Source organism: Lipophrys pholis, assembly GCF_963383615.2.
Source record: "Lipophrys pholis genome assembly, chromosome: 11".
In the NCBI taxonomy this organism is placed as follows: Eukaryota; Metazoa; Chordata; class Actinopteri; order Blenniiformes; family Blenniidae; genus Lipophrys; species Lipophrys pholis.
In genome coordinates, this window is record NC_137631.1 from 11972752 (window position 1) to 12000280 (window position 27529).

At 41.5% G+C, this 27529-nt stretch overlaps 1 protein-coding gene across 2 annotated transcripts in view; it reads right to left on the reverse strand.

Annotated features, from left to right (window-relative positions):
- ppm1h (protein phosphatase, Mg2+/Mn2+ dependent, 1H) overlaps positions 1-20406 on the reverse strand; it is a 43246-nt gene extending 22840 nt beyond the window's left edge. The window contains exons 1-4 of one of the 2 annotated variants that reach the window (XM_080474338.1): positions 19769-20189; positions 7011-7176; positions 6227-6274; positions 4070-4426 (exon numbers count right to left, since the gene is read on the reverse strand). In XM_080474338.1, the coding sequence (XP_080330464.1) occupies positions 4070-4426; positions 6227-6274; positions 7011-7176; positions 19769-20001 (804 nt within the window). In that variant the 5' untranslated portion in view covers positions 20002-20189. Of the gene's footprint in view, positions 1-4069; positions 4427-6226; positions 6275-7010; positions 7177-19768 lie in introns of both variants that reach the window. The other variant, XM_080474339.1, reaches the window with a different exon arrangement.
- Between the last annotated feature and the right edge of the window lie 7123 nt (positions 20407-27529).

Sequence of the window (27529 nt, forward strand, 5' to 3'; positions counted from 1 at the left end):
TCTTTTTCACATGATTTTTGAAATCAGTGATCAAGTATGTTGACACATTTTGACTGATCCTCAAAATAAAGCCATCGGGTGACACAGTGCAGCAAGTAGCAGGAAATTAAGTGCTTTTCCAAAGCAAAGGGGTGAAAACACACCAGTGTTTCTGTCCATATGTGAGGAGTTTAAAGCAGAATTGTAATTTTTCATTATTTTCACAAATTTCCACACAAGCAGCAGTTACTACAACGTGTCGCAGGGCTATTTTCTAGGGAGTGACGACAGCGTTGTTGAGTATTGCAATAATGATATGATTTGTGATAAACGCAGACACTTCAATAAATCACGTTAATGTTTTTGATGTGCTTAATGTGCTTTGAGATTTGTCTCATTCTCTAATTTACACCAACTTCTCCATTTTGCAGAATAATTCTGTTGACTTTACGCTTTTTGGGCATTTTTACACTTCTTTTACCCGGGGCCTCTCTGGGGTGCAGAGGTTGGCGCTCTCACCTCACAGTGAGAAGATCTGGGTTCAAATGCCTTTATGTCTTTCTGTGTGGAGGTTTCTTGTTCTTCCTGTGTGCACATGGATTTCGTCCAGGTAGTCCGGCTTCCTCACACATTTCGAAAACATGCATTTGAGGTTAATTAGTGACCCCCCCCCCCCCCCAAATTGTCCCTCGGTGTGTGGTTGTGTGTCTCCGGAGGTGTATCCTGCCCTCGCCCACAGAAAGCTATGATTCCCTCCATCGCTCTGCGATCCTAAACAGGATTAAGAAGTATAGAAGATGGATAGATGACCTTTGGCCTGTGGTCACCCTGTATAAAATAATTAGGGCCGTCAAAGGATTACATTCATTAAATGAGGTAATCGCACAGTATGAATGCAGTGTGTTGAATATAATTAATCCCAGTTCAGCAAACCATTTGCTATATAGATAGTGAGCATTAAGGATGAATTTATGATATATTGTGCAGCCTTTATTGTTAACTTGTAATTCACAGGTGAGTTTTGCAAAAAAACAAACAAAAAAAAAATACCTGGTTTGTGCATTAACTGCGTTTTAAGAAGGAACTAGTGATTCTATCTAGTTATAAGTTACAACTAGTTAAATTACAAGTACTATTTATGAATAACCTCCATCACGTTGCCAATAATCCAAAACTCAGGATCATAATTCTGGATCTAAGATTTTATAAAAACGTCACTATGACATCAAAACACAGTATTCAAGTGGTTCATCTATTATTCTGAGCAACTTTGAAACAATACCCATAATTCTTTTATACTAAATCGATCAGTTAGTCACCAAAAATTCACATTTTCAGTGGATCTATGCAGGAAAAAGCAGTGATCACACCTACACAGAGCAACACATCAGTGGGTGCCACAGCAGTTTTTTTTCTTCTCACTGTACAGTGTGTAACAGTTATTGACTAAACATCGCCACCAAGTGGTCACAATGCAGAATTACCAGGTGGAATAGATCTGGGATTTCTTTTATCATCAAGATCCAACTAATGCAAATATCAGCTTCTGAAAAACGATGTGATGAGACTTTACTGATGAGTCAGACAGTTTTTACATTTCTATCAGACACATGTTAGTGTTTGTGGGAAAAAAAAAATCTTATTTTAAGTAGTGACACCATTCGACCGAAGAAAATAATGATTAAACAATAGGTCATCTCGGCTGTGTGCTTCACTGATAATGGCATTATTGTACTATAGCAAGGAAGTCTGGGCCCGGAGCCATAATTGATTCATCGTGACCTTTAAATGTTTCAGATTCTTCTGCTTCAGTGTGGAAAACCTATTGTCAGCTGATCCTTTCACTGAAACTCGGTCAACATGGAGGTTAAAAGAAGGAGACAACACAGATAGCTGTGTTCAAATGTCGGAAGTCATCCAATGGAAACAAATACAGTAAGAAAGTAAGAACAGTGGAGATTGGAGATTCAGGGGTGCCTTTTACCAGCAGAGTGATGTTTGACGTTCGATCACCATGAAAATTCAAAAAACCGAAGAGTGCAGCTATAAAAACTTCCTTCCAAACTTTGAGGACCCCCTGTCTCCCTTCCTGCTGCTCTGCACTATACCTATGAACAAACGACTCTGAGTAAAAGCACTTTCACTACAGAGGGCGAAAAAGTTTACCTGTGAGCGTAAACTTTAAAACGGTTGGATCGCCAGCGAAGACAAACACTCGAGGACAGAGACTGTTCAGAGACCTGCTGATCAAACTGACGCCACACGTGTGTGTTTAGCAGTGTTGTGACACAGTTTCCAGTTTACCATAGGAACCTTTGCCCAGCTGGGGTGAACATCGAGGTTTCTTTCTGGATTCATCAGACCATCAACATGATTTCCAAAACACAAACAGGTCTGTCTTCATATGTGGCTTCATAAGCAGCTGCCGCACTGCGGCAATATTATTTGCGGCTCTTTTATATACCAGTTAGCTAAAGAACCATCAGGAAGTTGCATCACTTTACAGTGAATCATTATAGTACTGAAATCCTTCCACATGAGCTGAACTACAGCCAGGTATTAAAAAAAGGGAACAAACTTATCAGAACAGTACTTGTAAGTTCCCTTTGAGTCGGGTTCAGTCCGATACTACATGTTTGCAGTGTAATTCAGGCCAATAAACCCCCGAGGGAACCTCTGTCCCTCCATTCATGATGGTTACGTGTGTGTGCTTCCACCCACCACAGCTAACAGAGCTGATTTCACCTTCCTCCACCCTTCACCGTCACACCTCAGCTTTTACACTCGCATGTCTTTAAACTGTGAGGTCATATAAGTGTGTCCTTATTTAAACCAGCCCAAGAAGTACATCTGCCTACATGCTGGAGCTGGTTTGGAGTGGTTTAGTTCTTACAGATGCCCGAGAAGTCAGAAAGCTGTGACATGTGTATAGGATTACCTTTGAAAACATTCCGACAAAGTACAATGATTCAATAAATCAGTGTTAACGGATTCTAATGGACGGTAAGAGAACGCATCGACTGCAGTTTGTGGACATTCACTTAAGAATATTGTTGCAGTGCAAATAAACAGTATTTTATACTTTCTTGAGTTTGTAACAACAGCTGATTTGGGATTAGGATCTGGTATGTCATGTACAACTGCATCTGAAAAAAACTAAGATTTAACGTTATTTGTTTTATTCAGCCCGACACTCGAAACATATCAACTGAAATGTTTGAAGCACTATTATATTTTTGGATACTGTATATTTGACATATTTGTGGATTTGATTTTTATGATATGTATTATTAAAAAAAATATTTAAAATGCTTGAAATACTTGAGTTTAAGAAATTACAAAGTAAATTACAGGATTGTAGTCTCATTTTTGGGGATATATGTGGGCTGGGTGTTTGAAACAAAAAAACCTCTTTGCTTCTCCAGTTATGCCGCATCCAGCCAACACAGCAGGAAAATACTTTTTTATGTAGTCTTTAATAGTAAAAGATTTCATGGACACATAAAAGTGAAAGTGTGAGCACCAAGTTTGGGTGGCAAGAACCAGAATCGGGCAACCCCAGAGATCCAGACGAATTAGAACTTTTGCAGCAATAAACAATATTTGTGAGGTGAATGCACAGTGAGAAAATGTTTAGAGTATAAAAGTTAAAGTTATCGGTCATGACTAAATCAGTGATGCAGCCGCTTCAAAGCCACAAGTTAATTATGCCAAAACATACATGAACACTTGCAAAATGGGGCCAAAACAGGACTTGGCTTTTGTGACATTCCACTGCATTTCGTTAAATTTGGCATAATATTGAATTTGTACTCGTTAATATAAAAATAAAAACTTTTTTTGTTATCCCTCAGTACACACAAGTTGTTCAGCTGACATTTCACTGATCTGACTCCCAGGAGTTACAAGGCAGTTTGTATGAGGCCCCTGGACTGGTTCAGATGCAGGTATTTGTAATGTTAATGAAGTGTTGAAAGGTGTAGCTCGATAGTGAAGATAAATTATGTCTCGTTGTTTGAATCCGACCCACTGATGTTGTTTTGATTTGGCCTTATAACCTTCATCTTTATATGAAGCACATGACTCTCACCATGTCTTTGAAGGCGTTCTCGATGGCCCCGATCACCAGGCTCTCGTGCGAAACCTTCTTCTCAGTGAAGAAGCGGGTGGGTGGTGTGCTGGGGGATCCCGGAGCGCCAGCGGCGCCCCGGAGCGACGCGGCCCTGGTGAGGGCCCGCTGGGATGTCACGGTGAGGTGGTGATTGATGGGTTCCTCCCCGAGGCATGTGGGCGGCTGCAGACTCGGGGAACACAGGATCTCCATCACCTCCTGCAGGTGCAGCGCCACGTGGTGATGGAGGAGACGGGCGGCGACCACGGCCGCACCAGAGCCGGCGTGGCCGTCGAACAACGCCCAGTAGTGGAAGGTTAGTTCCTCAGAGCCATCCTGCAAAAACAGGACACGGTCATCCGTCACGGATGCACGTTAGTCGGTTGTGTTTTCACTTCATCTTCAGCAGGAGAGAGACTTTGTAAGACTTGTCACTCACAGGGATCCATTCAAGTAATTAATGAGGTTCACAATTGCTTATTTTCTAGGAAGTAAACTGAATAAGTGAGTGAATAATTAAAACATTTGTCACTTTGCTGTCTTCAAACTTTTTGTTGTCTGGGTGAGCAAATGACAGTGTACTTCATGAATTAATAAGAGATCAGATTTTTAAATTAGAGCTATTAAACAATTTTGACATAAAAAAAACAAAAAACCCCAGTCACATCCATCACCAGGGCTATTGTTAGTTTCCTTTATCGTTTTTCTATAATATATTATATTTCTCCTCAGTGAAATGGGAAGAATTTGGAATAAAAACCTATTGGAAAGCCTTAAACTGAACAAAATGTATTTCAAAACTTCAAGTTAAAAAAAAAAGAAAAGCTTTCTAAACAGGCTAAAATATTCACTGGAGGTCTTCAAAAAAGAATTTGCAATCCTGTTGTCTCATTCTGATCACTGCATGGAACTGCCGTAGTGTGTTACAAAAAATGTGATTTTCCTCAGAAGAGCTCATAAAGGCTCACGAAGGGTTGGAGCAACCAATAATACCTGCCAATAACATGATGTTAATGAACATTTAAAAGGTAATAAAGCCAAAAATATAAGAAGTCGCCAACAATAACTTTTATTTACTACCATGATTTAACGACAGTGCAAAAGTATATATCTTCATAAAGACTATGCCGTCCATTAAACTATAAGCAGACTGCACAAAAGCTGCAAAAAATAAAATATATATTTTATTTCAAAGAAATGCAGTCGCATTGTTACATTATTGGTTGTATTTTTCACAATTTGCTATATATTTTTAAACGCTACTTCAATAATGCAATAAGTTGTTAAATTATTGGTTTAAATATGTTTTTACAATATCAGCACATTATTACATGTTGGCTTTATCAAATCATTGCTAATTATTACATTACAGGTTGCTTTAATGGGTTGATAACACAATGGATCGACTTCAGCGCTCTCCAAAGCTAAATTGTGAGAAATGAGTCATGCAGAAGTCAGGGTTTGACACCGGCAATTGTGTGAAAGCTCCTTTCTGGACTTATTGGATCTAATGCGCGACATGGCGAGTGGAAACACTTCTGCAGCGGCTGGTTCTGTGATCTGATCTGAACATAAATCCCTCCGAGGATGTCAGACATCCACCACTGTATGAACCTCCTCTGCTGTGATGTGATTGTGTGCTCCAGCATCAATGCAGGTTTTAATGGATCCGGTGTGACGCAGCACATTTTCTCACAGCGTACGCCGTCCTTTGTAGGGATCTACAAAGTCCCACCTCTGGCATAATGTTTAAACAGACTGTCCTGTGATCCGGATCACTCATTTCAAACCTTTTGCTTTGCCGTCTTCACAAAAAGCTGTAACTCTGTGATCTTACAGCCTCCTGAAAGCGGCGATCTAAAATCTGCTTTACGCCCGACACGTTCAAATTTACCTCAATGCTCTGAGACAAAGCCTCAAAGATCACAAATCCAGACACCGAGTTCACGTCGACGCTGCAAGCAGGCCATGAAAACTGTTGTGCTTCAGTTCTATAGTTCTGCACACACTAAAGCGCCGATTTTCTAAATATAGTGAAAGCAGATTCTACAGGCAGATTGTATGAAGCAAGCAAAGAGCTCTGGACTACTCCGATTGGTGTTCCATCGCTGCAGGAGTGAGTCATGAGATACTTGCATGAGCTTGCTGTAGGCTCTGGGAGGGCCTCGGCAAAGTACTGCTGGCCTGGGAGGAAATGGTCGCAGCAGGATTACATTACTGAAGGTGCTTTAAGAGAACAGTGAAACAATTACAGAAATTCCAAAGTGGAATATTTAATGACAGGATGAACCACCATGTCAGGAGATTTAATTGTTAAGAGGGTCGAATCACCGCTGTTGACAACTGAATGAAAATGAAAGCAGATCTTTACATTTCATATTTGACATTTCACTTCATCTGTCACATTGCATTTTCATGGTTCTCAATGTAATTAAAATAAAGGTATCATTAATACTGAGATCATGCACAGTTTTATTTAGCAAAGAATCAGCCTCAAACGTTCTTGCATAAGGAAACAAGGTGGATTTTAAAGTTTGAGTGAGAGGAGCTGTCGAAGGCCATGGTGAAGCGTAAAGGACGCAGAGGCTTTCCGCTCCGGTAAACTGCTGAGGGGACAGAACAAGAGGACGAGAGGACAGCGGGTCCCATCTACCAGGCCCCGGGGACAATATGAGGAATGAACTCAATCTGATCAGTACCTGGACTGGATCACTGATGTCAGGCTGAAAAGTGGGAGTTTAGTTTGTTATGAAAACCGCTCTTCTCAAATCAACTTCAGTTTGTCCCTCTAAAAAGAGGGATAGTTTCATCAACTTATTTTTAGTGAAGACTTTCTTTCACGTCATCATGAAATGTACTGTATCTACAGAGTCAGTAAAGAGTTAAAACATGAGCACGGTTTCCCTCACGCGAGACTCACCAGATTCTCCCGGGCGCCCAGGGTCTCGCCGTTAGGCAGGGAAGACCGCCTGCGGGTGGTGGGCGTTCGGTTGGGGGTGGAGCATCCTGAGGGACGCCTCTTGACCACCAGAACCTCACAGCAGGCCTGGTCCTCGTTTAACGTGCTCTTTCCCGCGTTGATTACCCTAAAACAAAAACCGGAAAGCAGAGGCAGAAACAAGGGGAAGTCAGAGGTACTTTCACATGATGAGCAGACACTTTTCTTTTGGTTTATCAGAGAGGAAGTGTGACATAAATGACAAAAGGAACAAGTAAAACCTAAATATACACAGTACTCAGAATCACAGTGGTGTAGTGGTTAAATGTGGGACACAACAAGAACGTTTGGGGGAACTTCCTATGCAGAGATTGCATGTTTTCCATGTGCATGTGTGGAGTTTCTTCCTATAGTCTATCATTTATAGTCACATTGTAAAGAAAGAGAATACCTCAGATTGTATGAATAAGCTGAACAAATGTGCATGGATGCCACTTACACAGCAGGTTTTCCCTGTTTCTTTAGTCCCTGAAGCAAGCGACATTGTTAATCACCTTCACACACACACTCACAAATCACACAGTGATGACAGCCGCCTCTTTAGGCGCTCAGTCCATCCTTTGGGAACAACTTGGGATTGGATGTCTTGTTCAGGGATACTTCAACTTCAAGACAGATGGGAGATCGAACTTGCAACACTGTGACTGAACTGCAACCAACTAATTCACAGTCACACCAATAAAGAAGTAGCATAATACACTTCTTTTTCAGTAAAATGTAGAATATATATATATATATATATATATATATATATATATATATATATATATATATGAGTTTTGAGTCTGGAGACTGAATTGGAGCAGTGGGTGACCTCCTCTCTGTCTCCTGCCCCGATGATGAACCGTTGCCCTGCCAGTGTACGCTGCCTCTGCTCCAGGCTCCTGTGAGCCGACTCTGGATGAAGCATGTACAGATGGGAGATGGACGGATGGATTCAAGAAAGCCTCAGAGGGATGTGAAGGACGAACTACTTCAAAAGACATTACCTGTCAACTTCACTCACGTCACTTCAAGTGCATCTTTTCATCTCAAACGAAACTATTTGCGTGTTTGATTCGACTCGGCCACTAAGTGATTATGCTTTAAATGCCACAAACCAAACCTTTCATGAATCGTTAATAATGATTTTTGTTCCTAACATGGCTGCAAATGCAAGGAACCGAAGCTGTGCCATCACTCATTTGAGTGTTATTTATTTAGCTCCAAAAGGTAATCCTGAAAAGCAGGTTTTTTTTCTTTAAATTCTAATTAAAGCGAGACAACGTGAAAAAGCCACGGCAGACCACACAAACCTTAGATAAACATTTCGATCCGAGCCGCGGGCACGTCAGGATGAGAGGGAGAGGTAAGTACTGCATTATATAACACCTGGCAGATGGTGCACTGCTGTGGACGGAGACAAGCACATGTTGCCGAACAAGACTCCAGGCAATCTCCATTTAGCCCCAGTGCAGGAGACGTGAGGTCCACAAACTCCGTAATAAAACAACATTATCAGTAGATTATAAAATTAGACCAGGGAAGGCAAAATAAATAGTGAGGATGAAGATTTATTAAAAAAGCTTCTGAAAAGGTTTTCAATACAAGCTTCTGCCTACAATCTACTTGCAGCCAATTGTGTACCTTGTAAATAAGACGTTTCATGGCTACTTGCTGATAAAAGAGGGTGTACTGATTACTTTGTGAGGGAGGAGCCGACATAAATAGTCTCCTGGGTTCGTGAACAAGCCGAGCAGATATCCCCCATCTTCACCTGAGAAAACACAGCGGCTCATAAAACCTGAGAGGAAACTGACGGGGAGACTTCTGACCTCCAGAATTGACTCTAATTGCCGGCTAAAATTCCCTGTACTAAGAACTTATAATAACACACTCCTCATAGTTTCACAGCAAAACAGTTGGAAAAAAAAAACAAAAGACACACAATTTGGTGACACAGCTTCCCAAACATTATTCTGAATCTACGACTCAAAATGCTCCTTGTGCCTGCAACCTTCATGACCAAAAGAGCAGTTTAAATCAATTTGTCCTTTAAAATGAGGCTAATACAACTCATCATACTATTTAGAACTGTATCTGTTGTATTTAAAACGTTTAAAGACTAGGATTTACAACCATGGATATCGTAATAAATCTTACACTGCTTTACCAGGTTTTTTTCACTATTTAAATTGTTGGGGTTTTTTTTGCAGTTTTTCCATTTCTTTTCTCCCAAAGTCCAGGTTAGTCAGTGATCTGCAGTCAGAGATAATTCTAATAATTATAATTATTTGGCTGAAGAGTGAATCATTGCTCATTTAGTCAGTGTTGCTTAGCGATTCAGAGCAGACCGTATGCCTGCAGATCTTCAATCACACATTTATGTAGTTTCTGTTTTTAAACATTTATATAGTTTATATGTTTTCTTGAGTTTCTTCGACAAAACACTCATCGCTCTGAGGTCTATTTTGGAGAAGAAGTGAAAGTGATAAATACGAAAAGATCCTGAGGTCAATCAAATTTGATAATAGCACATCGAAACTGAAAAGCTCCCAAATGACAATTTAGTTATATATATTTATATATACATATGTGTGTGTGTAGTTATAGATTTTTAATTTTTTTTATTTTCTTTATTTTCAAACTGACAGAATCAATAAAAACTAAATTTTATCCTATGCCCAAATAACAAAAACAGTGACTATTTACACAAACAGATTGATATTGTTGTCTTCTCCTTAAATATTATTAACACATTCAAATTTGGGGATTTAAAAAAAAAAAAAAAGATCTCAAGACCTACACTGTTACTTTACATGACAGTTAAAACTGGCAAAAACGTGAATGCTACAGAAATGTATTGGCTGCAATTGAACATGTTTAAGTCTAAATCTGCAGCAGGAGTGAGACGGCGGCTCCTTCAGAATGCAGAGCAGCCAAACATTTGACAGATTTAGAATTTCCAGTCCAGGTGTGAAGAAGCAAAAAAAAAAAAACACGTCCAGTTTCTGCTGCGGTCACTGGCTGATGACGTCCGATGCACCGCAAGACAGAAACTGAAGATTGTCTTTCCGACGGCTGGGTAACATGAGGCCATGTGAGGCGAGGTAAAGTAAGGTGATGGGAGCTCGCCGTGAAGCCAGCACTGGCTTCAGAATATAGTCTGAGTATAGTCCACATGTCTGAGGGCCACCGTACCAGAGCCAAATCAGGAAAAAAATTAATTTGCGAGAAAAACATTCCCGTGGATTAAAACCACCTTGTCAAAACTGATAGCGGAGTCCTCATCATGCTCCTGACACATCTTCCTCGTTTCGGGGAAGACTTAATGCTTTTCTCCAGGTGCGAGCCGAGGTTTTAGGCTTTCCCCTTCACTTTAATGTTTTGGCATTTTTGACAGAAAAATTGCTTTGTGGTTTGAGAAAGTACAAAAACGGCAGTACAAACTCTCCATTTGTTACCAACACTGCACACGCCTCGTGCTACCTTCTCTTTCAAGCACGCAGACAAGCAGATGTAAACACCACAGTAGCCAAGTTACTCGAGTAATAGACTTTTCTACTCCTGAAAGCAGCTGCACAGACTAAAGGAGGTTAACTTGGTGACTTCTGACTGAACGTCACAACAAGAAAAGCATCTTAGTGAAAGACTTTAGGCTCTTGATATTTATGACCACGATATAGGAATAGTAGTCAGCTACACCGGGGCCCGTCAGGGGACTGTTCTCTCTCCCTCTCTCTCCACCCTCGATAGTGTAGCAGCTGAAGACCGTGCAGTAGAGTCTTCACCACCGTCTTCAGCTGCTACACCGACACCTGTCGTCTCCAGGAGTCTTACGGTGGCTCTGCAGTAGTTAGATGCATCAGCAGGGGCGATGAGACTGAATACAGAGCAACTGTGGATAACATTGTTAGAAACTGGAGCCCTTTTACAAGAAGAGGCCGTCTCTAGGTTTCGAGGAAGCTGAGGTCCTGCAACATCTGCCGCACTGCTGAAGGTGTTCTGTGAGTCTGTGGTGGCGAGCGCTGTCCTCCATGCTGTTGCATGCTGGGACAGCAGGCCGAGGGTTGGTTGACAGCAGGCTCAACAAACTCATTAGAAAGGCTTGCGATGTGGTGGGGGTGGAGATGGACTCTTGCACAAATGGTCTCAGAGAGGAGGATCTGGTCCCAACGGAAGTCCATCCAGAACAATGTTTCTTACTCTCCATGATGTCCTGGTCACCTGCAGCACCTGGTCACCTCATTCCACTGGAGACTGTTCATTCCTGTGGCAATAAGACTCTATAACTCCTCCTTGTAAATAGTGTTTGCTGTGTCTTTCTTACTTTCATCCTTTCTGTAGTTACATTAGTCACCGTTAAGCCTTGTGCTTACTAAAATTCTAAATTACTGATTCAATTTTTATCCAGTCTTATTTGATTTTTTTTCTTCTATTTATTCTGTGTGTTCTATTCTGTGCTTTAAAGAATTTCCCTCTGGGATTAATCAAGTATTCTATTCTACTCTATTCTATTCTATTCGGTGTGTATAACGTGTGCATCTTGCTGCAGGGTACTGTATATGCTGCCTTCACCCACTGCCAGTGGGAATCGGCTCCAGCTCCCTATGACCCCGAGTTGGATTAAGCAGTATAGAAAATGTGTGCATGGCTTGAAGTCTATTTAGGCTGTGTTCAGTTTAATTGTCAGATGCAGGTTTTCCAGCAGCATGTCAGGCTGAATAAAAACTTTAAATCTGATTGAGATGGTCGTTAAGGTGACTTCAGAGCGAGGATAGGTGACACTGAAGGAAATACGTCACATCGTCCGGCTTTTCTTAGTTTGTTAATGTTTCTGCTGTGTTATAATTGAAGGTTAAAAAAAAAAGGAAAAGATTCTGCCTTGAGGGTAAACATTAGTCTAACTTGAACCTTGCAGAACAGGTCAGGTCATTTATTTTTATCTTTCAGAAGGTTAATCAAATGTTTAGTCTTTTGAGCTTGTTAGTCCTTGCAAATATCCAATACCACTATTTGACTAGGTTCTGTGCCTAGTTAATAGTTTGAAAGAAAAAAAAAAAAAGCTTGAAAAACGTTTCTTTAATACCACAAACCTCATTTGTGCGTGTCTGAGACCAAAGCTCTGTGTGAGGGACCTTCACTTGACCCTGGAACATCACAACATTACCAACAGTCGGGGTTTCAAGCGTTTCATCTCTGATGTGTGAGGAACAGCCATGAACGCCCTGCGGCCTGAGCCATGTCCGAGAGCAGGACTGTCACATTCAGTTACGTCATATCAACTCCTCACGTCTGAGACAGTAGAGCGACCTCGATTATCTAGTCAGAGACGTAGTCTGCTGTATTTCCTCGGTGGAACATTTGAAACTGCATCTGAAACTGGTTGAAATGCATCAGGAGGAACTTCCAGTGTGGAATCTTACAGCTGACATGATACGGGAAGTTGTGAAAGAGAAGTAGTTAATACTCGCAGAATAATCCTGGTTAGTGGGTCCCAACACGGGATCTTGGCTCCTATTGGAGGGACCCGAGAAATTCCTTTGGGGGGGGGGGGGGGTTACAAAGCTGTGTTTGTTTGTTCACCAAAATCAGCATTAAATAATTTTTTTCTTTACAACGACTGTTTCTGGTCTCTTCACTGGAGATTACAATGGATGACATTGAACTTACATGCAAGATTTTAATTTCAAGTTTCAAGTTATTTTTGCAGAAATCTCCACTACGAAATAAAAATTCCATGCTTTTATAATCTTTGTAATTTCAAGATATTCATGTTTTGTAAAAATATAATTCATTATATCTTATGAGATATATTAAAGTAGTCGTAATTCTTTGCACTACAACAACTGATAAAAAAAATTGGAGTTGCTGTTATTTAGATTGTTATACTCTTTTTTCACTGTGACACAATTAGTGCCAAAACCAATGCTGCTTCCCTGCTGCCTCGGAGCTCACAAGTCTGAGCTGTGTTCAGTGAGGAAATAATCAAAGACCTCCCGTCTTTAGTTCTTTGTGCCAAAGGTAAAATCAGGGCAGCTTCGCCGAGTTTCATTTTCAAGTTGGCCTTGTTCATTGTGACATTATTGCACAAGTAGTGGTTTAACGTTGTTTTTACAGAAGTTCTTTGACCGTTTCAATGACTCGTGCACTCAGCTCTGCTACATTATGGCAGGACGCATAAAGTTACAATGTTCCTGTAAATCAAACCTGTTTCTGTGTTTTCTAATGAGCTTGCCAACAAACAACTGTACTGAACGAGTACATGCTGTTTAAGCTGGCTTGAAAAGTTGTGATAACCTGGATACAGCAAGATATGACATTCCCACCATTGTTTTAACAAACGCTGTAAGAATCGGTTCTGGTTTTAACTGTTTCATGGACCATTTAGTTGCGATACTCAAAATAAATCTACTGTTTGAGTTTGATTGCTGCTAAACTGGACAAACACAGTAAACTCCAGCCCACATTTTTAAAAATACTAATCCGCTCTGGATCGTTCTTTATTGGCACCCTGTTGCAACAACTGAAAGCACCTTTGAGTGAAGCCAAGATCTAGACCAAAAAAAAAATAAAAAATCACCTGGAGGCACCGAACACAGATAATTATAGCTCTTCAGTACAGCTATTGAAAGACGGTATTGTCCTTAGTGGATTATGAACTTTTATCTTCCCTTTGATTCAGTATTCATGTTTTGTACATAAAAGTTTCGTAAATCTTATAATTACCCCCAGCCTGGAGGAATACATTTTCAAACAACCCCCCCCCCCACTCCCACTTGTTTCTGTGAGCACACTTGTATTTGCTCTACTGTATATCCCCGCAGCACTGCTTCATCTCTGCCTCTCACACTTGCATGCTTGCCTTCTCTTGCAGTTTCTTCCACAGAAAATTAAGAGTCGTCATAAAAGATGATGATCACACCAGTCTGATGATTATGGATGTGCAACACATTTCTGATCAGTAGTTAATCTAATTTTGTGGAAGGAGAAGTGGTGTGACCTGAAACGGGATTACCAGCCTCAGAGCAATGTGCTGTGTTGATTTAGCAGAAACGACGCAAGAACATGTGCCGCGTCATGTGACTGAGCACTGGGAGGCTTTTGTAAGTTTGAAGTAGTGCTCATGTGTCTCCAGTCGAGCATGAAATTCTTCACAATGAGGGAAAGACCTACCGTGTTTATAACCCTCCAATGTAAACATACAGTGTGGTATTTCTCCCCCAAACTTGCACCCTTTAATTTCTTTCACATCCTGCCTCACGTTGTCAAACCTTTATTTTACCGGTACGCCTTCATGTACGAACGCCTCCTGACCTGCAGACGAAACACACGCTTTGCACAAGCATTTAGCTTGCAGACACACACATTGATTGGATATTGATCGAGCGGCCACTGAGGTTGCAGTGGTAACAGCACCAGGTCAGTGAGAAAGAGGGTGAAGTGGGCGGGAACGCTTTGTCACGACCCTCTCCGTGTTCCCTCAACACAAGTTTACCAGACTGGTCTCCCCGGACAACAAGCCAAAGGTCGGAGAGGCCAAATAGAGAGAAAAAGGGACGAGTATCAAAGGCAAGGCGACACTGGATCTTTGCCATTGATGAGGCGCCTCTAACAAACCTTAATGAACTTCTGCAAGCTTCTGTAAACAAGAACTGACTTTGCTGTGACAGGCACTATTGGTCTGTCTGCAGTTTTTTTACACATCCACCTTCGAGTCGAGACTTCGAGTCTCAGAATCACAAGGCGTCAGACAAAAACCCGTTTCTCTCCACCTTTGATAGAGCTTTATGCTGTTTGATGGTGCCACTCGACACCAGCCTCTGTTGAGGATAATTGAATTGTATCTTTTGTTGCAGATATCCATCCGCCAAGTCTTGTGAGTCACTGCACATCCCTTTATCTGATAAATGCACATTTCCACTTAACTGCAGAGAAAATTAACCCACTTCCACATCCAATTAGCATATCAGTAAGCCTCATCTTACCACGATGGCACACTATGGAATTAAGATATTATAAGTACACATGTGCAACATAGACGCATGATACCGTTCTCCAATTCTGACCCAGTTTATTCAGGTAAGTACGGAGCACCGTGAGACCAAAATAATGTTTGATTTTATCAAATTGTTATTTTGGAATGATGTTTCTATTAATTAAAAATGTCTCATATTGATAACCTTCAAATGTTTCCTGCAGAGCATGTATTTAAGCAAAAGAATATCTAAAAGGAAACACAAACTATAGCAGATCATCTCTGTTCTCTGCATGCAGCGTGTACATTACAATGACAAAAGAGCAGGATATTCCATACTTCTTATTGTTACATATCTCAGCAATGTTTCTTGGTGATTTATGACCCTTTAAAACCATTGCTCTTTTAAAGTCAACACAAATAGATTCTAATAAAGCCTGTGGTCCGCCTCGACAATCTCTGACTCGCCAAATAGTAAAGCCCAATGCTCGTGGACCAAAAAAACAGAAGCCTTCCAAATGAACCACTGCCCTAGATTCTCAGTCAAATTAATAAAAACCTCAAGCCCCCACAAAGTGAAGACAGTGATAAAACACGCTGACTGAGAAGAAGGTGCAGTAAATGTAGCAAAAAACGGAGACGTGCAAGCGAGCTGGAGAAAAGTGGGTGACACAAGTTGGAGTGAGCAATACCCACTGATCCATTCAAATGATCACGCTCATTGGACCAGACAGCACACTCACTCAGATATGGTGCATGAGGGACGGCTCATCACGTCTCCACTGGGAGCAGCGGAATAACCCGAGATAACCCCGGAGAGGCCGTGCGAGGCCTTCTCATGGACAAGTCTGTGAGCGGAGTGAGAAAAGCTGAGCTGTGGAACTCATCCTGCATGAGTCGACTCTGGGTTTTTTTTTACAAAACATTTTGTCATGCTCTTCAAATCTGTCATTTCATTCAGATTGTTAATTAAACAGCCAGAATGGATCGACAACCAAATAACTCCTCTATATACAATCTGAGAGCAACATGAGAAGATGGTGAAGGATACATGACATTAGGTTAAGGATGTAATGTGTGATAAGGTTGTCGCAATTGATACAAAAAACATAAGTAGATGACACTAATCTCTTCATGCACTGAGATTTCTTCTTCCAAATAACGGTGCTCTTTCCCTTACCTTGACTGTCAATCAGTAGATATTATGGAATCAAGTGTGATTTATTTGACTCTTCTTTCAGATTTAAAATCGTGTCATTTTGAAATAGCAGAGCATGAATGTATAATGCACAGAAAGTTCAGTCTTTTTGCAATATGCATTCTCCGCATGTTTACGACGCAACGTGCAGCACTAATGCACACAGTATCAGATTTGACCTTTAAGCTATTTGGTTGATGTAAAAATGATGATGATCAGAATGATATTGGTCCTCACTGTCTGAGAAACAAGAAAATGTTTTAGTCGGTGGTGTAAAATTGGTAATTGTGAGTGTGATGGTCGTTATCTCCGATGTGGGCTCAGGTTTTCTCCTCAGGCCGTGATATTTCACAACAACGAAGAAAATCCTGCTGGTCAGCCAGCTGTTGACAAATCCCCCCTACAGCTCAGTCCTGGCTGATGCTGAGCGAACACACACACATACAGACATAACAGAAGTATCACATCCATTTATGAACTAAAGAGACCCTGTAGAATTTATTTGTCCCATTTTAAATTTGCAGATTTTTACTCGGTAAAACCAGTTAAACTGAGGGATTTTGATGAATATAGACGACGACACAATAACAAGTGGGGTTATTCGCTGTCACTAAAATTCAGTGCATACATGAATGTTCTAAAAATAGAATCTCTTTATTATCTATTCTTTTACTTTGAGATTAAAAAAATTTTCACGGCAGATTAGCAGGAGGAAGGATGAAGGAGGATGTGCACGAGTCCTATAGATTCACAGGATTTCTTCAATTGAGAGGAAGGAGGGACCATATAGAATGATCTGCGTACATTAAGTCAGAGGATTTACACTTGATTTTTTTGCATGTATATCAACTATATAATAAAACGTAAACCAACATAATATATCAGTTTTGATTTTTTTAACCTAAATTTTCAAGGTCAATTGTGCTTGTAATTTCACACGAGAGCTTAGAATTCTACAGCTAAATCCATATAGAAGTAATTAGATTAACTAATTATATAAGGGAGTGCTTTCTAAACTTTCTAAATCGCTGTGAAAGTGAAAACTCTACTCTTCTCTTTGTTCCTGCTCAATTGAGCCTAATGCAAAGTGTGATTTGAACATCCAAACTGGTTTCACCGCAGGATGGATGAACACCATCCAACGCCATCGATTAGGCAATAACTCGATCGTAACAGACTTTTGACATCAGACTTTATGTTCAAAAGGGTAACCACAAGTCGCCTGTGTGAACTTGTGAGTTCAGGAAACTAAACCTGCCTGTCACACTCGGTGCAGCTCGAGGATCGTCTATAGGACTGAAGTGTGACCTCTGCAGTGAAGCGACAGACCTCACTAACCACCAGACCTAGAAACTGTATGTGGGACAACATCAGAAGAAATGATCTCAGGTAGAAAGATATCACTTTAGTCTGATAGTTTGTGAGTTGCAACCCATCGGAAGTAAACATGGAAACACATAATGAACTGATGTGAATAGTTCGAGCGCCGCATCGATTCGCCCTGAAGACAAACACAGCAGCATGCAAATCCGGAAAGCATTTGCTTTCATCGTCTATTAATTAGTGTAACAAAAGAAAATATTTCACCAAATCTGCTTTTTCTCAAGTTCAGCCAATGTTTTTTTTCTTCTTCTCACAAACTGTTTTAACCAACCACAACGATTTGGCCGTCGTGAGTCCACCAGCTGCTCCAACTGCTTTCTGTAACGTGTTCTTTTAAAACACAACCCACCTGCGCAGCTGCAGGGAGTTGGAATGTTTTTTCACGCCAGAGAGTTTCAAAGTGTTGGGAGGGTCTCCTCTCAGGGGGGGTTTGCCAGGAAGCTTCACGGGGAGGCGCCGCAGCAGGTAAAGTCTGAACATCAGCAGGAAGCCTTTTTTCCCTCCCACGATATTCATCCATCCATCATCCCTACTGCTTTATCCGATTCAGTATAGCCACACAAACACACATCTTCAAACAATCGGACTTCTGGACTGTGAGAGGAAGAACATGTAAACTCTACACAGAGAAGCCCTGCCCACAACGGAACCCATGACTCAGGAGTGTTAACCACCATCATGCATGATGTTTCCTCATCATTTTGTAACAGAGAATAGAATAAAAACAAACAATTGGTGTGTAATCAAGATACTCAGGCCAGATACATACTGCAGCAACAGAAATGTCTTTTATTGACGTTTCCATTCACCAAACCCACTTCGCATTTCTGACCAATCACACAACGGCTGTCTACAACCTCACCAGAGAACAGTTCTGCCACGGTGGTGCATTGAGAACAAGCTGTTTTTATGGCCTTTAATACCAGAAGCCATTCACAATATGCTAATGTAGGGAAATGTGGTTTCAGCTCTGTGAAAAGATGGCTCAATTTCCAACCCTAAAATATGACCAACCATAAAATATAATACTATTCATACAATGAATGATCTACAGTTTGGTTGTTAATAGGTTATGAAGTAACAACAGGATGACAACATCCTTCTTTCACAAATAAATCAATTTTAATAGCAGTTCCTTAATTATGTTACTTTTATTGGTTGACTCAAGCTCAATACTGAATGAGGGCCATTACATATGTATTTTACAATGGTTCTCATGTTACATGCTTTGAAATCCTTTATACCGCTTTATCTTATTTGAGATGGCAGTGCAGTGGAGCCGGTCCCAGTTAAGAATGCAGAGTACAGCCTGGCCATGTCTCAGTCCATCACAGAGACACAGACGGTCACATTCACACCAACGGGCGATTTAGAGAGACCATCCATTAATCCTCTATACTGTTTTATCCTGTTCAGGGTCGCAGGATGCTGAAGCCAATCGCAGCTAACTATGGGCTCCAGTCCATCTAGGACAAACACACCAGAGACAAGCAACCACACACACACACACTCACATTCCCACCTAGAGGCAATTTAGGGTAATCAATTATCTTCTATACATGTTTCTGGACTGTGGGAGGAAACTGGAGAACCTGGAAGAAAACCTTTGAGACCATGCAAACTCTCCTAATAAAGTACCAAACCTAAAACCACTGTGGAGCTACAAACCAGGACATCAACAACATCCTGTTTACTCTCCACACGCACAAAAGCAAAACAATGATATGTTAATTCCACCTATGTAGGTTACACCGGATCCTACTGAGACTCATGGTGTGCAACAATCAAAACTAATTTGATCTAAATAAAAATGAGACTGCCAGATGAACTCACACAGGTGGAGTGGTAAACATTGTCCAGCCTGTCTGAAGGTGCACTCGTCCCTGTGCGAATACAAGCACCTTAAATCTCACTTCTGCTCCTTTCCCTCGACGGAGGATAAACATGGATTTTTATGAGCTGATCTCCTCGGCGTTGATACTGTGAGGCGGTGATCTCCGCGAAGGAGGCCGGAGCAAGGAGACAAAAGCAGGCAGGTGTTTGTGTTTACGCCCCGGTGAGCTGGTCTCGGTGGTCCAGGAAGGACGCGTCTCTCCTGGAAGGATGCTGCAGGAAAAAGATGGACGCGCGCGGGCTACTCACTCTGCGTAGCCGGTGGACCACGGCAGCCTCCGGGTCTCCTTCAGGATGAGGATCGGTCTCGCAATGTGATCCGCCGAGCACTCGATCTCGTCCGGGGACAGTCCCAGGAACTCGGGTCTGCAGTACGGGTATTTCAGCGGCAGGTCCGAGCCGCCGGGATGGTCTCCGTTGGAGCCGCCAGCCATCATGCCCCCCATGAAATTGGCCACGGCCGATTTCACCCGCGTGAGCATGGTGCTGCGGCGGCGTGGGTCCGGGCGATGCGATCGTTTCCCCCCGCACGGCGACGCGGCTCCGCAGCGTCAACAGTAGAAGAGCGGCCGCGGACGCTCGTCCAGCTCCGTGGGTGAACGCGGAAATACAAGCCAAACACAGAGGAGACGCAGGCAGGGAGCGCTGCACGCCGGTCATGTGACTAACCGGGTGCTGCTGCTGGTGGATTTGGTCAACTAGCGAGCAGATTACTGTTGACAGTGCTGGAGGTCAAAGGTGCGTAATCCCGACGCGACGATTACCTCCAAGGCAACAAGGTGCAACCAAACCCGGAGCTGGGTGACAGGAGGAGATGACCCCCGAGAGCAGAGCCTCACAATATCCAGTGATCACAATACATCTCTGTTTACATTTCATTGCAGTGCAAAAGAGACAAAGTCAGGTTGCAGGTTTGATTCCCTATCTGTCCACATGTCGACGTGTCCTTGAGCAAGACACTGAAGCCTAAATCTTCTTCCAATGGATACATTGAGCGCCTTGCATGGCAAGGATGACAAAAAGGGCAAACTTAAACGCTTTCAATTCATCTCATTGACTCAACATGTATGCATCTCAACATATAACATATAATAGCATATAAGTCAGGGGTGTCAAACATAAGGCCCATGGGCCAATGTCAGCCTGCAAGATGCTACCATCTGGCCAAAATCACCAAGCAAATGATAAAAATGTCAAAGAAAACTGTTTAAAAAAAAAATAATAATAAATGTCTTAATAGTCGTGAAAACAACAGAACGCTGCATCCTGAGCTGAGATAGTGATGCTGCCTTGAAAGATATACTTTGTTGCTATCAAACCAGTCTCAAAACCATGCTGCCAGGGTGAGTTTGTAAAAATATGCATAATGCAGCAACTATAGGAGAGGATTTTCAGTAATTTCACTGTATTTTGCAGCAGAATGTTTCAGTAAATTAGGTTTTATGTTGACGTTGTAGTCATTTTGGGTAGTATTTATTTCGTTTTTGTGAAAATATTTACATTCTCATCCTGTATACTCTGTGCCACGACAAAGAAATATTGTAAAGGTTATTATGGCACTATTTTACTGGTCTGGCCCACTGAAGATAAAATTGTGCTGTATGTGCTTGAAGTAAAATTTTTGACACCCTGATGTAAGGAAGTGATTAACTGATATTTTGTGAGACCACTACTTGTGAATTTGCCTCACAGGGGCCCTGAGTTACCCATTTCTGCTCAGCAGCAGGAGATATCAGGCAAAATCAGTGAAGTGTAACTTAGTAATCATTTAATAAAAAGGCACATTTGTAGAACTGAATTCATTGTAAATATAATATATCCATCCATTAATCCGTCCTATATACCACTTTATACAGTTCAGGGCCAATCCAAGCTAACAACGGGTGAAGGCAGGATATAACCTGGTGGTGTGTGTGTGTGTGTGTGTGTGTGTGTGTGTGTGTGTGTGTGTGTGTGTGTGTGTGTGTGTGTGTGTGTGTGTGTGTGTGTGTGTGTGTGTGTGTGTTTTATTTCTCTTTTTAAAGTATGTGAAGCACTTTGTGCCACAATCAATGTATAAAAAGTGCTATATAAGTAAAGTTTGATTAGATTAGATTAGATAACCTGGCCATAGACAGTCCATCACAGAGCAAATACAGAGCGATAGACAACCACACACTGTGGACCACATTATCTTTACCAAATCACACAGAGAGAACATGCAAACTCCAAAAGGCCTGGCCCAGACCTGGCCTACTTTTTTCACGATGAGGCAACAGTGCAAATCAATACACTAGACTGTTTGGCACCAATGTGATGAATAACAAGCTACCTCAAGGAAATAAAATTCAAGTCATGCAAAATATTTAAATAAAAACATCTTATTTTGAACCCCATGAACCAACTGGAATATATTGCAGTATTCTTCTTTTCTTTTTTCCTCCTGTAATATTTGTGCTTTTGGTTGATGAATTAGTAAGTCTGAACCAGTTGCAGACTGTAATAAAAGATTGTGGGACCCTTCCAGGTTCACAGAAATCATTCCACAACAATCACTGTATTCTTTTCTTTTTGTTTAGACTTTAAATGTGTCGTAATAGACGTGTAGTGGTTAGCACTCTCACGTCGCATTAAGAGCTCCCCTCAATAAATCTCCCCTGATGACCTTTCCCCATTGTTTTAGTGTGAAAGGGGCTCTCTTCAGTTGCTCTGGCTTCCTCCCACAATCCAAACACATAGTTGTCAGACTTATGAGGTTACTTGGTGACTGTAAACTCCCATCCTTGTGAACCTGAGGGTACAGGATTATTTGTCTGTTGGCGTTTGCCCTAATGACGGACGGGCCGACATCGTCAGCAGGGATAAATCCAGTTCCCCGCAAAGTAAAAGCACAGCAGGATGGATAAACACGACAGTCTGGATCCAGAGAGGCACGGAGGCCTCATGCTCTCACGGAGCTCTCACTGAACATCAAACGCAACCGATTAGGCAGTTACGTGCAAGGAGACAGGCACAGTTAAATATGTACTTACAAATACTGTCAAACCTCATGGGTGGAAAATTATTTCATTACTCAGTCCAAGAGAGACTGGTCCTGATCTAAATCTTCAACTCTTGGGAATATACTGAACCAAACTGGAATTATTCATTTCAGATCTATTGGAAATTCCAATGCTTTGATAGTCGTGGGTTTGTCCCCTCTTGAGGTATTAAATGGCTCTAAAAGTCTTGTGACATTTACACCACATGCTGTATATAAATAGCTTGAATACTGAGGGGGTCGAGTGATTGAATTTAAATCTGGAACCATCCATTCATCATCTATCACACTTTTTTTTAAATGTATTGGTCAAGAGGCGCTGGACCCCGTCCCAGCTGAATATGGACAACCCTGGACAGGCCGCCGGTCCATCACAGGACAATAGAGGCAGACAGTTCTGCAAACATTCACACTTATGGCCGATTCTGAAACACCAGCTTTGTGTCAGCCGGCAATTAGATATACCCAGACCAGATCCGCGCACACGCAGAGAGAACATGCAAACTCGGCACAAAAAGGCCCCTGACTGCAGAATAAAACCCAAAATGCAGGATATGGCACTGAACACTACATCTATTTTTATTTTCTTCATATCTGTCACTTATCTAAATTATGGAAATGTATGGAGTGAAGTATTGAAATATTTGAATTATATAAAGTATATTAAGTATTTTTCAGTTGGGATAGAGCTGTTTAGTTATGTATTGGCTTTATGTTTATTTTTTACATTTTTTTTAAAAACTTTTTCTTTCTTTTGTAAGCACAAATAAGTACATATTTTTATATATACATGTTTGAAATAAAATTCATTCATTCATTCATAGCTGGAGGGGGGTGGGAGGGTTGGCTTTCATAGTGCATTCCTTTGCTCCTCATCCTAACGTTAACCGTTATAAATAAATGCTCAACCCTAAACCTTTCCTTAACCTTGCTTAAAGACCACATCTTAACCTTCAAATACATGTAAACCACATTTTGGGCCCCATTTGGTAGGTTTGATCAAAGTGTAGTGTGCTCAGTGCATTTTGGCCTGAAAAACTGTAATACAAACACACACACACACACACACACACACACACACACACACACACACACACACACACAGGAAGCGATTGTGAGTGCAGTCAGCTGACTTTGGCATGCTCTCTCGACTGGCACCTCAGAAAAAAGATGACTGTGGAGCCAAGAATGTAACAGAGACAAATCAAAAATAAGAATAACACATGAAAGGTGACCTGAGTCCTCTGATAAAATAGTCAACATCCAGTTTCCATTAAAGAGAAATAGAGCACAAAGGCACATTACAGTCAAAGTGATTAAACAAAAGGAGACTGAAGGAAAAACATGAGGAAATCAGGGTAAATACTCGAGGTAGTATTCAGATGTGATTTCCAGTAATTATATTGATTGCGGTAGACTTAGGTTACAGTAGTTATAAAATGACACAGTTCTGTGAAATAGACTAAAAAAATTACTTCTATTCACCATTAGTGAGTGGAAATCATAGCACACGCAACAAACATTGCCCTTCTGTGTGTATCACATGCTTTATGTTGCCTTGGTATTCTTATTGTTTCACGTCTCAGTGGAAATGTGATTGTGATTAAGCCAACCCACCAAGATGTGTGTCTAGACATCATGAACTTAAACCCAGTTAGAACTCAAGTTAGGAGACGTATCCTTGTGAAATGATCCGTTCTACAATAACAGGGTCTGAAGAGCAGCCAACCCACAAATCAGGCTTAGGGGCCTCTTTTCATTCATGCTGCAGCCGCAGAAGCATCAGCATGGAAAGGTGGAGTTAAGGGTCATATCTTGGAATAACGTCAGGGCCAACAAAAAGACTGTCATACACTTGCACTGACTCATCTGGTCATTCATAATCTACTTTGTTCAAAGGTTCACTTGGGAAATAAAAGGTTGCTCTTTGGACAAACTTTGCCTTTATCAACAAACCTGAGGGCAGATTTCAGAGTCACACTTTTGTAATATCAGTCAAAACTGACAGTCAGACATTGTGATAAAGCTGAAAAATCTTTTTGTGCTCTTTCATTTAGAATTAATCCCATCGATCTTTCTACAGGTCTTGAGTTTTATAGAGAATCTGTAATTATCAGACCTTACATTCCTTTTGAGCCTCAGGTCGGACCAGACAGGATTTATTGCCGTGACGGTGTAGCATTTCAAAGGTTCTCTCACGTTTTGTATGGGTACTCAAATTTCTTTCCCACAACCAAAAAGCATGCATATTACCGTATTTTCACGACTATAAGGCGCACATAAAAGTCTTAGATTTTCTTCAAAATGTGCGGCGCGCCCTATGGTGCAGTGCGCCCTATGTGTGTGTTGTTGTTGTAAAGCGGACGTAGTAGTGAACACCATGAGAACGTTAAAGGGGGAAGTGTGGGCGTGGATTGTATATAAATGAACGGGTATGTGCGTTATGCAGAACATCGTTGTTTTAACAACCCTGAAAATGGCGAAGAGACACGCATATGAAGCACAGTTTAAACTGAAGGCCATCAGCTACGCGGAGGAACATGGAAATAGAGCAGCCGCGAGAGAATTTAAGATTAATGAATCGATGGTTCGCAAGTGGAGGAAGCTGGAAAACGAGCTCCGACAGGTGAAGAAGACGCAGCTGAGTTTCCGCGGACATAAGGCGAGGTGGCCCGAGTTGGAGGAAAGACTCGAGCAGTGGATCATCGCACAAAGAACGAGTGGGAGAAGCGTTTCGACGGTCACCATTCGACTAAAAGCAGTAACGCTAGCAGAAGAAATGAAAATTTAACATTTCCGCTGGACATCGGTGTGAACCGGCCGTTCAAAGTAAGGCTGCGAGCGGCGTGGGAGCGATGGATGACCGATGGAGACCACAGTTTCACTAAGAGTGGAAGGCAGCGCCGGGCGAGTTACGCCACAATTTGCAAATGGATTGTAGATGCTTGGGCTAGCGTGTCTGCTGGCACTGTTGTTCGAGCTTTCGCAAAAGTCGGCATCATTTCCAAGGAGCCGCACGGCACGGAAAGTGACTCTGACAGTGAAGAAAATGAACCTGGTATGTTTGATGGAGATTTAGCGCAGCTGTTCAATTCAGAAACAGAGGATGAGGAGTTCGATGGGTTTGATTGATGACGATTACAGGTAAAAAAAATGTTAGTACTTTGTAATCAATACTTAAATAAAGCACAACCAAACTCAGTTTTGCTCCCGCTCTATTTTTAAATACGCACACTTGTATGCTTGTGTGTGTGTGTGTTGTTGTAATGCGGACACCATGAGAACGTTAAAGGGGGAAGTGTGGGCATGGAACCCGCGCCCTATGAGCAGGTGCGCCTTATGTGTGTGTTAAATGCAGTAATGGCACACATAACTGAGACTGCGCCTTTTAGTACGGTGCGCCTTTTGGTCGTGAAAATACGGTAGGTTAAAATATGGCTTCACACGTGTAAATGTGTCTGTCTCTTTGTGTTAACCCTATGTTGAATGGGTGATCTGTAGATGGTGTGTCCAGTCTCAAGCCCCACAACGAGTCTGAATAAAGCAGGGATATGAGAGGACAAAAAAGGTGACATTTGTAATGTGAACACAATATGTACTAATATTATATGACTAGAACAGATCGTCAAAGTAAGAAAGGGAAAGGGAAATACTGCTTTAAAGAAATCGACATGCTCCTTGCCACCCTGACAGCATGGATTCCAAACATTCTGTATTCATTAACTATACCGCTTGTTCTAAAGGCAGAGTGTATTCTGGACAGTTCATTGGCTCATCATTAGAGTCACCAACTGTATTCCAATACATTTTAATTTTCTTCAAACAATTCAGTAAACTGAAGCAGGAGAAAGGCTCGTGAAAAGATTTTGAGAGAGCTTTTTTGGGTGTTTCACATTATTCATATATTCCAGCGCAAGTCATAATCCCTGATTGTATGTGTGAAATTGTGGAAATAAATAAATGAAATGAAATAAAAATGACATGAAAGGCTTGCGATTCATAATATATATTCAACCACACCCAGTTACATTATCTGTAATGTTTAGAAGCTCATGCATCCATTAAGGCTGTGAGCTCACTCATTATACAGAAAGTCTCCAGTGGAAATAAATGAACTCTGATGAAAGGAGAGTTGCAAATTTGGCAGACTATACCCGATCAATAATTCATGAGTTTACCAGCAAAGAGTTCTACTGACCTAATTACTTACAAGCTGATCTGTGAATGACGATGTAAGCTGCGATACACTTTAGATTTGCTACGTGCGTTTCAACGAAATATGAATTAATGCTGAACAGACCTTTTGTCGTTTCTCTGCTAAATAAATTCAATTCCCTTGAGAAATCAGTGCTGAACAAAGTTATCTTTCACAGCACAATTCTTCTTTTTTCTAGTAAGGTGATACACCTCATGGCAGCGTAAACACAGGGTGAAGCCAGAAAATTACTGAAAGGAAAGATTGTGTCCCATGAGAGCCAAAGCAAAGTTTTTCATACAGTTGGGAGAACTTAGGGTTTTTTTTCCAGGGGATGAGTTCCCCACACTCTTTCCCTCAGTCCTGCCGCAGACCAGAGAGTCATCCAGCTGCAGCAGATGTTACCTTGCATATTCTGCCCTTTGATTTCTGTTTGCCATGGCCTGGAGAGGCCGGTCAAGTGACTCCGTTTTCCCACCCCTGAGCAGAACAGCCATCAGCAGGCTTCACAGTGGTGTAGTGGTTTGCCCTCCTATATCAACTTGGGGGCCTTTATGTATTTAGATTATATTTTCTCCCCGTACATACTTGGGTTTCTATTTGTAACTTTCAGATGAGATGTTTTTGCCTCTGACAGACTGTCGACATATATTTAAAAACGTTATAAACTGAGCTCAAGCTCTCTGCAACCCTGAGTTGGACAAAGCAAGAAGATGGACGGATGAATCACATGTTGCCATTAATGCGTTTTATCCTTGATGCTTGTAAAACATCTTGATGCTGTCAAATGATGACG